Source organism: Taurulus bubalis (assembly GCF_910589615.1).
Source record: "Taurulus bubalis genome assembly, chromosome: 11".
NCBI classification, from domain to species: Eukaryota; Metazoa; Chordata; class Actinopteri; order Perciformes; family Cottidae; genus Taurulus; species Taurulus bubalis.
In genome coordinates, this window is record NC_136599.1 from 3,399,279 (window position 1) to 3,415,273 (window position 15,995).

Sequence of the window (15,995 nt, forward strand, 5' to 3'; positions counted from 1 at the left end):
AAATAATCTTTTATGAAAAACAGAAAGAGAACACAAAAAAAAAAATTCGCAAAATGAAGATTTCACTCGTGACGATGTGTGTGTGTGTGTGTGTGTGTGTGTGTGTGTGTGTGTATATGAATTAATGCTCAAAAGTTATCGCCTTGCACTTTAACCCTTGACCCCTCTCGCTCCCCTCTTGTATTTTTGCACTCCAGGAGTAATATGTTACTCTAGAGAAGAAGAAGAAGAAAACTAAATTTTGTCTTTTCATGGCTTAACTCTAGATATTATTATCTGTAATGATTATGACTCGCCACACAAAGCCATAACAGGTCTTGTTGAGTTGTAAAGCTGCTCCAAGTTTAGTTTAGCTTCAGATTTAAATAAATAATAGGAATCCATTATTATTAAATGAATTTTAAAAAAATCTAAAATGTGTGCAATCAGAGAATATTTTCACTTTTTATCATGTTTAAAGTAGATACTTGAAAACCACAGTTATATTAACGATTCGAGCAAATTAATACAAAATATTTGATTTATATTTGGAGTCTATGTCCGTAAAAAAATAATGACTTGCTTGCTTAAAAAAAAAGATTTTTAAAAAAGAATTTAAAAAAAAAGAGCGACAGATCATAAATCTATTTTATATTCTCTGTCGTGTGTATTATTACCCATAAAGCAATCTGATAGCGTTGGGCAGCGTTGTGAGGTGGGAGGAGTCCTGCAGAGATAATGAAGGGTGCTTTATTTGCCGCTCCACCTTAATGGACCTGACGTCCGTCTTCTTTTGTTTGCACCAACGAAATGTCAATGTTATCATTTAAAAATATATATATATAATTATTAATAAATAAATAAAATCGAGCACTGATGTCAACTGAACATTTTCAATTATAATAATAATAATAGTGTGTCCCAGGTGGTGTCATCCCTACGCCGTGACCTTTTAAAAAAAAATATTGTAGAGCAAAAGATTGGAGCTGAATTCCTCCATTATTCATTATGAATCAAGCGATGGAGCTTCATTCAGGTGGGGATGATTATGCATGTGCTCCGTCTGCGATGGGCCTCTCATCTCCTATCCAGGTTCCAGCTGACGGACGGGACGAGTTAGACAAGCACTGATCGGTCCTCGGACCTCTTTTTTCTTTTCAATATGGAGTTGTCCAGACCTTGTGTGTGTGTGTGCGTGTGTGTGTGTGTGTGTGTGCAAAACAGTTAGCACCTTTGTAAAAGAGTGGACGTCAGCAATGGGAACACTTTCCGGGTGCGTGTCGGCACAGAATGGGTTCATCGTGTTTACCTGACAAAGCTTCCGTGTTGCAATATGATAGCTAGGCACTGCTTTCTGACAGTGGGTATTTTATATATTTTATCACTCCCTTTACTATCCGTCTTCCTACGATGTGGACGACACACACCTGCCCCCCGCAGTGTGAGCAGAGTCCAGCAATACGCCCATGTTTAGCTGGTTTTGTTGGCTTGCGGATATTTTGATATCGATGCGTCTTCTCGAAATTGTATGGCTTTTTTTTGTTTGTTTTTTCACTTCCCACCCCTCTACTTTAAGTTGTTTGCTTTGAAAAACGCTTTTTACACATGATGAAATCTTCAAAAGTAAAAAAAAAAAGTTGATTTAAAAAACACATTTGTAGAACAGGGAACATTGTAGGCCTCTACGTCGGCATACACTGTTATTTTAATCCATGGATTGAGTTGTTTTCCCCCAATACACGACGACAAACACATTGAGAGAGTCCTTTTATTATTATCTATTCAATATGGGACAACAAGGCATATGTATGTGTGTTTGTTTCTGTATTTAGTGCACTTACTATACCATGAAATAGGCTTGACATAGGAGTGTTGTTGGAGCTTTAGTTACCCTGACTGTGTGTGGTGTGACTTTTGTACCCAGGGATAAACAGCAGGCTCAAGTGTCTTCCCTTTTGTCAGCGATGTTTATTTCCAAAAAACCAATGTCAGCCCTTAGAGATCCCCCTCGAGAAGTTTACCCTTTTTATTTGGACGCAGAACAACGGTTTGTTTTGTATGCTACCTACTAGGAGAGCAGGGGATGAAACCGTGGAGCGGGGTTTTCAGAGGCGTCGTCGTGGTTACGATATTTAGGTAACAGGTGAAATGAGACTAATGGTGTGTTTTAAAGATGTCCATGTCTGAAATGAAGCTGTATAGAACCTATAACGTCGGAGGCCACGCCTCCTCTGAGGCGGACCGGTGACACTTTCTCTCCCAAACTTGTTGTATTACCTGTGCATTAGTATCCCTCAACTAATTAATAAAAGTTTGTTGACTAAAACTGTGTCGACTGTGTGAACTTTTAATATATATGTGTGTATACATCGAACAAAAAGTCCCGAAATTTGTGTTTGGTGGATTATTTCTCTATTCTAACAACGCTTCTTGGCAATAAACTGTCTGCAGGTCTCTGATGAACCCGCTCTGTGGGGGCGAGCGCTGACATCTTGCAGGATGGAGTTCAGTCCCAATGGGATTGCTGCTGGTTGCAGAATCTCATCTCGATATCTCTGCATTGAGATGGCCTCCAATGAAGCAGCTTCGGGGTACCGGAAGCTCAAAACTAGAGTCCATAGCAAGAGCAGCATCAGCTGTTTGGCATTGGCAGAGAAGATTTGGCCAATTTTTCATGGGCGCAACCCACATACTCAGCTGTGCTGCTCATCCCACAAATACATGTTCTTCACAAATGGGGCACCGTTCAAAAGGGAAGTAGACAGGCTTTCCAACGGTATACAATGTATTGCCAAGAAGCATCGTTACAATGGAGAAATAATCCACCAAACACAAATTTCCTAACTTTTTGTTTGATGTTTATATATATATATATATATATATATATATATAAATATTACATGTGTATATGTCATATGTAACATATATATATATATATATATATATATATATATATATATATATATATATATATATATATATATATATATATATATAAATATTACATGTGTATATGTCATATGTAACATATATATAGATATATATATATATCTCTATACACATGTATATGCACACACATACATATATATATATATATATATATATATATATATATATATATATATATATACATACACACAAATATATACATATATGTTTGAATATATATACATATATATTGAGGCAGAAAATAAAATACTTAGAGAACTGACTTTCTTTCCCAGGGTTCAGTATTATAGGACTCGTTCTGCACTATTTAATTGTTTTTCCACCACAATACATATATATACACACACATATATATATATATAAAGCCATCACTACTTCAATACCACCAAGTAACATTCTGTTATGACTATATATTATATATACAACTATGCTTTTTGCTAAAATGTAGTTATACACATATATAATCATTTGGCTTGCATCGTTACACAGGGGTGTTGAGCGTGTGTGTGTGTGTGTGTGTGTGTGTGTGTGTGTGTGTGTGTGTGTGTGTGTGTGTGTGAGTGTGTGTGTGTGAGTGAGGTATTTCAAAAGCTACATGCTGGCTTGTATCATTCTAATGACCTATTTATAGTATACACAGCATGTTTGAGAACATTGAATTGTACTATTTAAAGCTTGTGTAAAGCTTGGTATATTATTATTATTATTATGATTACTACTATTAGTGTATTATTATAATAATAATAATTACTATTATTAATACAATTTAGACCTATTGGTGCCATTTGCAACAGCTATTAGTCATAGTGTCCACACCTTATTGTCCGTTATTGTCAGTTGTAATTTACTTTTGTATTGGATATAACTTCTAAAGTCCTGGAAATGTTTTTATTTTTGTATTTGATCTATTTATGATTATGGTATACATAACTGAACCTCATACAAATGTCATAATATATATATATATATAAATATGTAATACAATGATAAAATCAGGATTCAGATGTACAATATCACAGTAGACACGCGGTAGGTGAAATGCAGCCGTGTTGCATTCTGGGACTTGATGTCCGCTTGGGGTCACGCTGGTCATGCCTCCCGACGCTGAAACACGGTGCGCCTACAAGTCCCATCAGGCGTCACACGTTAACGTTTGACACTTGATTGTCAACAGAGTAGCAATGTCCGCTGTTAGCAGGGAAGAAAGGCTCTCAAAGATGGAGAACGAAGAGAGAACTTCCTCTGTGTCGACCAGGTAAAACGGTTGTTTTTTTTATACCGGAAATCACGGACACCATTAAACGATTTTTTTTTTTTTACGTTGTGGGTGGGCTGACTTTTCTTAACATTTCCACTGGCAGTTGGTTCAAGCATCTTTACGGAAACACTCCCGCGAGGCACAGCCACTCGAGTAACGACATCTTTTCATATAAAAGCAGTTAACGCGTCGGCTTTTTACGACAGCCGGGAAGTTAATTTTACAGCGTGACGACGTTGACATTAACGGGAGCTTTACTCCCAACCCGTCGTGTTTGTCCGAACTCTCTCTCTCTCTCATTTGAGTTGTTAACGTACTTCACACGAGGTGCCCTGCTCCTGACATGGTTACCGTCATTATCATCTTCCTTTTTTTTAAACAGGAATTTAAAAACAGGCACGTTTAAGGCCTACTAAAATAAGCGAACGTAAAGTGTGACTAGGTGTCGCGATAGAATTAGCTGAAGAAGAGAACCCCCAGAGCCTGAATAAAGCAGGAAAAAGACATAGCATGGTCTTTTTTTCTTCTTCTTCTTTTCTGCTGGCACTGCAGCACGAGTATAAATGTCCTCCTCTTTGGATAAAATACTAACATTTAATTCAACTAGGTGGCTGATACTCTTAGCTGAATATACATGATGTCATGTTGTATATATTGCCCCAGTTAGTCAGCTCTCTGTGTGTCACATGCACACAGTAATAACCACCTGGTTCCCTGCTGAGCCACAAGAGGGTGTTGCTGCATTTGGTTTCTTCCTGTATTTGGTAAACCGGCCTCACCAGCGTTAACATTCTCACATGATTAAATCATAACAGCCAAACTGTTGGGAGTTAATATGCCTGCCAGGAGATGATTCAGGGTGGAGCTGGGCGGGACAAGTATAATTTGATGATGTGAAAATTGGCATCTCTGGAGACTTTTGAGTGGGCGATGAATATCATTTAAGTACCACAAACTAGCCTCAAAGATGGCCGGATGAATCGACAACAAAACACAGATATTTAAAAAGACACACAGTTATGACGCAGTTATTATCTACAAAATAAAAGTGTGTCTGTGGTCAGGGTTCATACGGTCATGGAAAACCTGGAAAAGTCATGACATTTTAAAATGGTTATTTCCAGACCTGGAAAAGTCCTTGAAAAAAATATAATCCCCAAAAGTTTTGTAAAAGTCATGTAGATGTGTTATATTCATGTGTTCATTTATGCTGAGTTTGAAATAATTAATATGCTTTTAAAAGAAAGACGCTCAGAATATAAGCAGGCGTACATACAGACATCTATATAAATGTTTATTCTTTTAATCAAACTATTGTCTCATTCATTTGTGTCATTTAAGGTTTACTGTATGCTTTGTATTCTCATTGTTAGTTTAAATACTACATTTACTCACTTTTTACTGTTTACACCCAGATTTCACTAAATGTTTGTAATGGACATTTGTTTTGAAGTCATGGAAAAGCATCGGTCAGAATGTGTATGAACCCTGTTTTGTATATATAGTACATACAAAATAACCTGTGTGCATATATATATATATATATTATAGTCTGCTTACATAACTGTCCTGTTTTTTAAAATAGATAAGAATAAGCATGTGGAATTTAGATCATGTTGAAACATGTTTATGGCTTCTGTGAATTGTGACGTCATCCATCTTTATTTTAAGATGTTCCGGTTCTTGAATGAGGACATTATCAAGTTAATTAAATGACACTCAAGTGAACGTGTTGCACCCTTTTTTTAATGCTGCGTTCAACACTTAGTTTTCAACACGCTGGACCTTCAGAGGCCCCTTGAGCCGGGGCCCCTGACCCCTCTGAGGGTCCGCAGACAGCTGAATGTTTGGCATAGCAACCGGTTCAGGCTTCTGGTTTCCACGTGGCTTCACTCGCTCCGCAGCTGCCTTCTGACTGCAGTTTTAAAGCAACAGCGAACATTAGAGGGGGGTAAACACTGTATCGCCTCCTCCTGTGGTTTTTAACGAGGAAATAAACCCCAAAAATGAGGTCCCGTCCTTCCCAACATGCTTTAAATGTTGGTTTAGCTTCTCTCGGCGGCGCGGCCCCGCTGGCTTCTCGGTTTGTTTTTGTTGTCACTGCGCTGGGAAACAATTACCCTCGTCTGTCCCTCTGATCTCCGGGAATAATGATTTGTTTGTCTGGTGTGAGTTGTTGCCCGGGAGGAGCGTGCACATACGTGTGTTGTGTGTGTGTGTGTGTGTGTGTGTGTGTGTGTGTGTATGTGTGTTGCCCTGGGTGGTTCCCTCCTGTCAGCTGATGGCAGCAGCAGTGTTGGGTTTCATCATTCTGTTTATTCCCCACCCTCCACCGCCAACTAAGTAAGGGAGGGGATGTGTGTGTGTGTGTGTGTGTGTGTGTGTGTGTGTGTGTGTGTGTTTGCTGACGTCTCCAGACTCTGGTGTACAGTGCACACACAGAGATGTATGTGTGTGTGTGTGGCGGGGTTCTTCCTCAACACAACCCGAGGAGGAGGAAGAGTTTATCTTCTCGTCCCTCTCAGCTGCAGCCACTATGTTGCGACACCGACTGTCAAAAACAGATGACCCGAGCTCGGCGTGTGTGTGTGTGTTCATATATGTGTGTGTGAGTGTGTGTCAGCAGTGGGAAGGTCTGGCTCTAACCTGATGCTATTAATACCACCTAATGAACATAATCTGCAGGGTCGGTTATCCTCTTCCATTTGTTGGCGGGGCGGCTGAGGGGAGGAGTGAGAGAAAGAGGAGGGAAAAAACAAGCCGTGTGCCGCTGCATTTCCACATCGAGTGTCTCTCTTTCTCTTTCTCGCTCTCTTTCTCTCCAAGTTGCTCCACTAAATGGAAGAAACAGAAACCGACACAGATGTTTAAAGTTTCGTTTCTCATCTGATCCGACTCCCCCTTTGTATTTTGCCAACACCCTCTCTACCTATTGTCCCTCTGGATGTGTTTATATCAGAGGAGACGGCCGTTAACTTCATTGTGCGGGACAGTGTGTGTGTGAGTGTGTGTGTGTGTGTGTGAACACACTGAGTGTTGGCAGTACTTTAGGATTGAAAGACAAGTTGCACAGTGGGAGCTCCTCTCCAGTTATGAGCTCTCTACCATCTTACTCAGGAGCCAGAATATCTGGCTGTTGGAATCTACGATCCGATGGCGGGTAAGTGCATTTTATTTATTTACTCACCTTTTTTCCAGGTGTACCAAACATCATTGTTTTGCTCTTCCACCCTGCGGGAGGTTCGAGTCCTTCTTTAGAAAAGTGGATAAACAGGAGAGACGGCTGCAGCCTCGTACAGCTTCTAGATATCAGGTTGTTGTTGACGTGCTTTTTGGGAAAGTTTACATCTGTCACTTAGTAACTTGAGTTTGCAATGGTTGCTCTTTGTGCTCTCGGTCGCACACATGAGTGATTCGACACAACTTGTGTGTTCAGTTTCAGGTGTGTGAGGAGACGCGATTTTATATTTAGTCTTTCAGAAATATGTCAACATCGGAAAAAACACATTCTTACTTTTATTGCTTTGTTTTCCTCGGCATGCTCGGTAGATTTGTGGTTTTCTTTCTTTGTTGTTTTGTAAATGAACGCTATGTGTTGCCTTTGATCCATAAGATCCTCCACAAAGCCCAGAGCGCTGCTTTCCTTATGGAGGGAAAAGGCCTCCAGCTGTAGTTTAACCCGAGAGCCGCTCGCTCTGACCGACCGCTCCCGTTGGCGTCGGTCACTAGAGGTGTGAGGCTCATCCGCACTTTGCTACAATGTTGACTTTTTCAAGTAAATCGGAACTCTTTTTTTTCTTTCCAAAATGCTTTAACAACGTCATGTTTTTTTTTTGCAACATTACAAAAAAAACAAATCTGTATTGTGAGCTACAAAAAGAAAAAACAAGTGTTTCCGAGGCATGAATGACGAGGCATGAATTAGTCAAGCGGCTAGCGGACTTTAGTTCGTAAGTTCCTCATAGTAACTAATAGCTCATAGCTAATAAACAACTATATCTCTTCTACTCTGACTTGGTTTTAAGTCACTGTGTCTCCAGACCAAACACCGAGGATTAATTTCCTATTTTTTTCTCCAACGTCGTTGAAACCGAGCAGCTAATATTGTTTAGCGAGAGCAACAAGCTAGCGGCGCGTAAGCTCCGCCCCCGATGAACTGCGAGAAATCGGTGCTGAAATGAAAAGCGAGCGCTCGGTTAAGGCCTTCGCCGCCGCCGCCGTCGCATCGATGCGTCTCAAGACGGAAATATCTCCACGCCCAGAAAGCTCCCGGTGTCCTCCAGACGACCCTTTTTCTTTTCCTTCACAGACGAGCATGTGTCTCGCTTCCTTTGATTTCTGCGACTGCGTGAACGAGGGTGTGGTTCAGCACAGTCGACCGGCCTTATCTTTTATGGCCTTTACCCGATAACCCCGGGAGGAGAGCGCCGTGCCGAGTGTTCTGTCATCCCTCCATCCGAGCTAATCTTTGCTTCCTCTCTCTCTCTCTTGTTTGCTTCACATCTGACCTCTTGACCTCCCCGGGGAGGAGGCCGGTCTCCTGTAAAGGTGTGGAGAGGGTTTACTGAATAACAGAGAGACTAAAGGGTGCATGGAGGGGCGGGACAACGTACTGTAGTTATGGGACCTGGCGTTTTGCAATCCTCTCTGGGTGAAAGTGTTGCTTTTATTGCTCAAAGAATATGCCCACGGTCTTTTCTTCTGGCGATAATATTTTGTACAGCAGAAACAGCAGCTTGTGTCTACTCAGCAACGGGTCTGACCGGTTCTCACCTAATCTCAGGTTAAATCCATACGACGCCGCCTCCGTTATGAAACGCATATCCTCTGCTACGTTCACACGCTCTCACGACGCCGGAGTTTCAGAGCACCGAAAACAGAGGAGATTGTAAACGCTCCCGAGTTTGAAAACCCCGGGTTCGCGTCCCCGTGTGGACGGGCGTGAACGTAGGAGTTCGGAAACGACGGCGTAGACTCGGCCACGACGTGTCCTCCCCTGATTGGTCACGCCCCGATCACATGATCACATGTTCTCCGGTCCCTCTTTTCATCATCGCCGTTCTTCCTCTGAAGAATGTTACTGCAACTAAACCAACTGCAGTGTGTGGAAAACCTGCTTCCTGTTTACACCATCGAATGGTCACGTGACGTGCCAATATTCTTACATTCTTCTTCACATCACGTGATTAAAACTCTTGTCGGTTGCCAGATATTCTGTTGCAAAAGTCTGTCGACGCAATTTTATTCTGGCCTTTGAAACGCAAGTGGAGGTTTGGTTTGAATAGTCCATGCAAATCCTCTTTGCACCTGAGAGCCTCACACCTGCTTTGAATGCCTCGTCATTTGTTTATGAAGGAGTTTTTTTTCTCCCTTGAAACGCATCATTGCAAAGATCTTCTTCACCGCAACACCCTCGGTGTACTGCATGAACGCACGCTTCGAGTCAGGTTTATCGAGTCAGCATTTTTCCACGCAGAGCTGACAATGCAATGCATTGTGGTACCTGCAGCAGTCGTACTGTAAAAGCTAAACATTAACCCGTGTGTGTGTGTGTGTGTGTGTGTGTGTGTGTGTGTGTGTGTGTGTGTGTGTGTGTGTGTGTGTCAAAGACGAACCTGCAAAACTAGAAATCCCACCCTGTCACACCTGATAGAAAGTCATTGTTTATAATGATGTAATATCATTTTGTTGTTGCTGTTCTGGTATTTTATGCAAAAACCAGTAACGGTGGCGCGTCTTGTTTGCAGCGGAGGCGGCGACGGCTCTCTGGACCGGCTGCTCCCCGCCGTCAGCCCGGGCCCGTCCCCGAGGAAGAGGACCACCAGTCAGTGCAAGTCGGAGCCTCCTCTCCTGCGCACCTCCAAGAGAACCATCTACACCGCGGGCCGGCCGCCCTGGTACAACGAGCACGGAGCGCAGTCCAAAGAGGCCTTCGCCATCGGTAGACTTGATATTGAGCTATGATTTGGGTTAGAGAATGTTCACATATTGAGCTATGATTTGGGTTAGAGAATGTTCACATATTGTGTATGATTTGGGTTAGAGAATGTTCACATATTGAGCTATGATTTGGGTTAGAGAATGTTCACATATTGAGCTATGATTTGGGTTAGAGAATGTTCACATATTGAGCTATGATTTGGGTTAGAGAATGTTCACATATTGAGCTATGATTTGGGTTAGAGAATGTTCACATATTGTGTTATGATTTGGGTTAGTGAATGTTCACATATTGAGCTATGATTTGGGTTAGAGAATGTTCACATATTGTGTTATGATTTGGGTTAGTGAATGTTCACATATTGAGCTATGATTTGGGTTAGTGAATGTTCACATATTGAGCTATGATTTGGGTTAGTGAATGTTCACATATTGAGCTATGATTTGGGTTAGAGAATGTTCACATATTGAGCTATGATTTGGGTTAGAGAATGTTCACATATTGAGCTATGATTTGGGTTAGAGAATGTTCACATATTGTGTTATGATTTGGGTTAGAGTTGGACCTTACAGCTGCATCATTTCAAAGAAATAATCATCCTGAAAGTGTTTTTTTTATAGGCGGACCTGAAACTTTTAAATTTTTTCTTGTGTCATCTTCATTTACTCTTAACCAGTAACATATAGACTGATATTTACACATCTGAACTAAATCTCACATGTGTACCTTTTTATTATAACACCATAATTTTTAAAATATCCCTAGTAGTTGCAGAGATACACCCTTTTTAGTTTGGGTATGCAATTTTCGAGAAAACGGCCTAAAAATAGGTTGGTTTTTAAGAGCACGACCTCCAATTAGGTCCCAGTGTCATCCCCCGTCTAGAGAACCGAGGTCCCTTTTCGGCCACCTGTTGAATGTGAAGGTCCTGTTGTATTGATGACCCTCCACAAGCAGAAAAGAAGTGTGTTTCTCAGGTAACAAGCGATGGTACTTACTGCTAATGCGCATCGACGAGCTCCTTCAGAACTGTGATTGACATTTTAACTGAGTAGAAGCGGCGCCGCTCGTCTCCCTCCGCCTGTCCGTATCTGTTCCTGCCTGCACGACGGCCTGGAGCGCTCTCACCTGAGCAGCTCGGCCTCGTCAAGCTAGCGCTTGCTCGCGCGGCGCGTTCCCTCCAGGCGCAGGTATTTAGAAATGTCTTCTGCGACCTCACACGGATGCAGCGTTGCTAAACGTCTCGTGTCCACAGGTCTGTGCGGCGGCAGCGCTTCAGGGAAGACGACGGTGGCCCGAAAAATCATCGAGGCTCTGGACGTGCCGTGGGTCGTGCTGCTCTCCATGGACTCGTTCTACAAGGTGTGTTTTTAACACATAATGACCACGACGGGGATTTTACTTCTGTGGATTTATCCCAAAGTCACCATTACATAACACCTCATTTACATATTTTAAACAGAACATTTCATACAACTTGTAACACAATAAATCCTCCTTAATGTGATGAATTTGGTGCAGTTTCATGGCGATATCTATATCATTTATATAACTTTATTCTTTCATTCCTACATATATTCTGAGGGTTTATGCAGAGGGGTTTGTTCACAACACATTCATAGTCTGATTTATACTACATTTTATTACTAAAAACATGCAGAAAATATATTTTTAATTTAAAGTTACAAAGATATATCATAGATTCCCTCTGTAAAAACCTTTGACTCTTAATGTCAGCAACATGAAACAAGAATTTGGATCCTGGCTTTATCCGATGCAAATATGTATGTTTGCAAATTAGCACATACTTAATAAGGTACTGTGCTAATTTGCATATGTAAACATAACATTTCAGAAAACTTGTTATACAAAAACAGTGTCAAAGTCATGAACTGGGGAAGTTTCACTGTGAGATCTAGTAGTTTTAGAGAGAGAGAGGAGGGGAAATGAGGATAAGAGGAGTGATCGAATGTTAGAAGGCTGACGAGTCAAAGTAAGAGGAGGAGTGTGTGTGGTTGTGTAATCCCGTCAGTCTGACAGCGGCTAAGAGGCTCGTTTGCACGCCTGTGACGCCCCAAACGTCCAAAACATTTCTGCCTGGGACTCGCGTCTTTTCCACATTCACACCTCCTGTTCCCCGGTTCTCCGGTTCCCTCACGTCGAGCCTGTTGCACCAGTTTATCTCTGAGAGTTATCGGCCAGAGAAGAGAGCGTTGTTGTTCTGCGACAGACAAATGCCTAGTCTGGGTTTTACTGCTCAGCTACCCTAAGGACACACACACACACACACACACACACACACACACACACACACACACCATGTACACTCTCTCACACACACACACCATGTACACTCTCTCACACACACACACACACACACAGAGGGACACACACACACAGGGACACACACACACACACGGGGTCACACACACACACACACCTTTACACTCTCACACACACACACACACACCATGTACACTCTCACACACACACACAGAGGGACACACACAGAGGGACACACACACACACACACATGGGGCACACACACATACACACACACAGGGGTACACACACACACACACAGGGGCACACACACCATGTACACTCTCACACACATACACACACACACACACACACCATGTACACACACACAGAGACACACACACAGAGACACACACACAGGGGCACACACATACACACACACACACACACACACACAGGGGCACATACACACACACACACACGGGGGCACACACACACACACACACACGGGGGCACACACACATACACACACACACACACACACGGGGGCACACACACACACACACACACACACACACACCACCTGGTGCAGACGTCACAGTGGCGCATGATGTTCTCCTAAATTTAGGTCCCCTAGCTTCAACTGCTCTGTGTTTAAGCTTGTGTTAACATTATCTGAGCCTGTGTGCTTTTACTTTTTTTTATTTTGTATTATTACAACGCATTTGTTTAATATATATATATATATATATATATATATATATATATATATATTTTTTTTTTTTTATTATTTTTTTGTTATTCTTGAAGTGCAAACTTTAATGTGAGACTCTGACCAAAAGCAAGAGAACTGAGAAACAGGTGAAATATTTCGCCCAGTAAATCATCATTTATATTCATAACATAATCCTAATAACTGATCCCCGCGTCGCCGTGGTTCCCGCAGGTCCTGACCCCGGATCAGCAGACCCTGGCCGCCAGCAACGACTACAACTTCGACCACCCCGACGCCTTCGACTTCGACCTGCTGGCGCACACGCTGCGCAAACTCAAGCAGGGCAAGAGCGTGAAGATCCCCGTGTACGACTTCACCACCCACGGCAGGCAGAAGGAGTGGGTGAGGACACACACACACACACACACACACGGAAACACACACCAGTTACGGCGCGTAATCCCAGTTTCTCGATTACCTAAGAGGTTTTTAATCTCCGCTCTGCAAAGCCGCTTCTCCAGATGGCCTCCGCCGAGCCTTTTGTTGTGATTTCTCCTCACAGTGGAGACTTTCTCTCTCTCTTATGATCCGTGTGCACGTGCACGTCGGTAATAACAACGTGCACGTGTAATAACAAGGTGCACTATGTAATAACGACGTGCACCGTGTGTCTCTCCTTCCACAGAAAACGGTGTACGGAGCCAGCGTTATCATCTTCGAGGGAATCATGGCCTTCGCAGATAAGAAGCTCCTGCAGGTAGGTCATCTTATCTGTGTGTGTGTGTGTGTGTGTGTGTGTGTGTGTGTGTGTGTCAAAACACGTTTTTATTCTGCGCCTGTTTCTGTTTCGACTGGTGTTGTCTTTGCAAAAAAAAAAAAAAAAAAAACATGCAACAGATTCAGAAGCGACTTATTTAAAACCTTGCGTTTATGCACGTGCACGTCATGTGTCACGTGCACAGAAACACCACGGCGTGTTTAATCTGACCGCCAGAGAGTGCTGACTCACATATATTTCATTTTTTATACACAGACTAATATAACAAAGTTCATTTTTTTTCTGGTGCCGTTTAAATGTTTTGTTTTTTTCTATAATTGTAAGTTGAAAAATAAATATGTTTCCTCTTCAAAAAAAAAGAAGTACTGCACTCATGAATGTGATTATAGCTGAAGTTAATGAAAACACATTGACCCTATTCATTCTACTTTCAGTACAGAGCTGGCTGACAAAAAAAAACAAATAAAAGATACACAGAATAAATTATAAAGATTAATTATCACCGCACACTTGCAGCTCAAATCTCCTCATTTATTCATGGAGGAAAACTGTTTCAACAGAAGACTTGTCCTCATCATCTCGAGTTCATTTCAAGTGTTTCACACAGATTGTTGAGTACAAGGAAGAAGAAATATATAAATTTCAAGCAGAGGGATTTTTTTTAAATCAATGAATCGCAAGATGGAGCTCTGGAGTTTGAACCTGAATGAGCAGAAATAGAATGAAGAAGGTTTATACTAGTTTTCCATGTCGTCTGTGTGTGAATGTGTGATAACGATTAGCTCAACCAATTCTTTTTTGGAGGGAGATTACTTCAATTATCTTTTTTTTTTTATTGCAAAGATGAAACTTGTTTGTTGTTAAATGCAGAATATCTGCAGAAGGGAAGCGAGCGGACGAGTCGTCGTCGTCGTCGTCGTCGTCGTTCAGTACCAACATGCAGGAATGTGACGGTTGGTCTTTGCGGTACTAGTCCCGCCTCTCCTCCGTTGTGATTGGACGGCTGGGTTTGTTGCGCTACTTAAACATTTAAGTATCGACACAACCGATTCACATGTAAGCAAAGTGCCTCCAGTGTGAGCTCGTATAGAACACTGAGGCACGTCAACACTGAACCAGACACACTCATGTAGTCATGCAGCTTTAACAACAAGGCAACAAGCCGTTCCTTCTTTTGTGTGTGTTTTTTGTGCGCATGTGTTATTGCAGAGCGTTCCACCCGTTTTGCTGGATTCACAGTAAATGCATATTTTGTTAAAATACCTCTGTGATGTCACACAATCCCCTCCTGCAGCAGATCTCGTGCGTCTGCATACTTTTTAAAAGCGCAGAGGCAATCGGCAGAAGTGAGAAGCTAACGTTAGCCAATAGATGAGCTGCACCGCGGTCACATGACCTCACGTCTCCTCCACCGAGCTGAAGGAGGACGAGTGTCCCAGTGAGGACGCTCAGTCGTCTCCTTCACACTCTTGGGGTATTTTATACCGTGGAACAAAAACACCAGAATCTCTTATTGCAGGCCTCTAAAGAAACACATCTAAAAACCAAAAGGCTAAAACGGGACGACCCGGAAGTGCAGAAAGCTGCTGACTCACTTCCTGGTTTGAGGACTCATCTCCATCTCTCTCTCTCCCTCTCTCTCTCTCTCCCTCCATCTTCCTCCCTCCATCTTCCTCCCTCCCTCCCCGCCTTCTTCCTCTATCTCTCTCTCTCTCAATCCCCATGTCTCCCTCTCTCTTTCTCTCTCTCTCTCCCCCATCTTCCTCCCTCCCTCTCTATCTCTCTCCCTCCCTCCCTGCCTTCTTCCTCCATCTCTCTCTCTCTCCCATCTTCCTCCCTTCCTCTATCTCTCTCCCTCCCTCCCCGCCTTCTTCCTCCATCTCTCTCTCTCTCCCCCTCTCTCTCCCTCCCTCTCTATCTCTCTCCCTCCATCTCTCTCTCTCCCCCTCTCCCTCTCTCTCTGTCTCTCTCTCTTTCTTTCTTTCTCTCTCCCTCCATCTCTCTCTCTCTCCCCCTCTCTCCCTCCCTCCATCTCTCTCTCTCCCTCCCTCCATCTCTCTCTCTCCCCCTCTCCCTCTCTCTCTGTCTGTCTCTCTCTCTCTCTCTCTCTCTT

The 15,995-nt window shown here is 42.5% G+C and overlaps 1 protein-coding gene across 1 annotated transcript in view; it reads left to right on the plus strand.

The window, feature by feature from the left end:
- Positions 1–7,278: 7,278 nt before the first annotated feature.
- LOC306743882 (uridine-cytidine kinase-like 1) overlaps positions 7,279–15,995 on the plus strand; it is a gene marked incomplete at its 5' end in the record, with an annotated part of 22,911 nt that continues 14,194 nt past the window's right edge. Inside the window, 5 exons of the mRNA XM_079226447.1 lie at positions 7,279–7,346; positions 9,934–10,127; positions 11,383–11,489; positions 13,336–13,506; positions 13,790–13,861. Coding sequence (XP_079082573.1) covers positions 7,279–7,346; positions 9,934–10,127; positions 11,383–11,489; positions 13,336–13,506; positions 13,790–13,861 — 612 coding nt within the window. The remainder of the gene's footprint in view (positions 7,347–9,933; positions 10,128–11,382; positions 11,490–13,335; positions 13,507–13,789; positions 13,862–15,995) is intronic.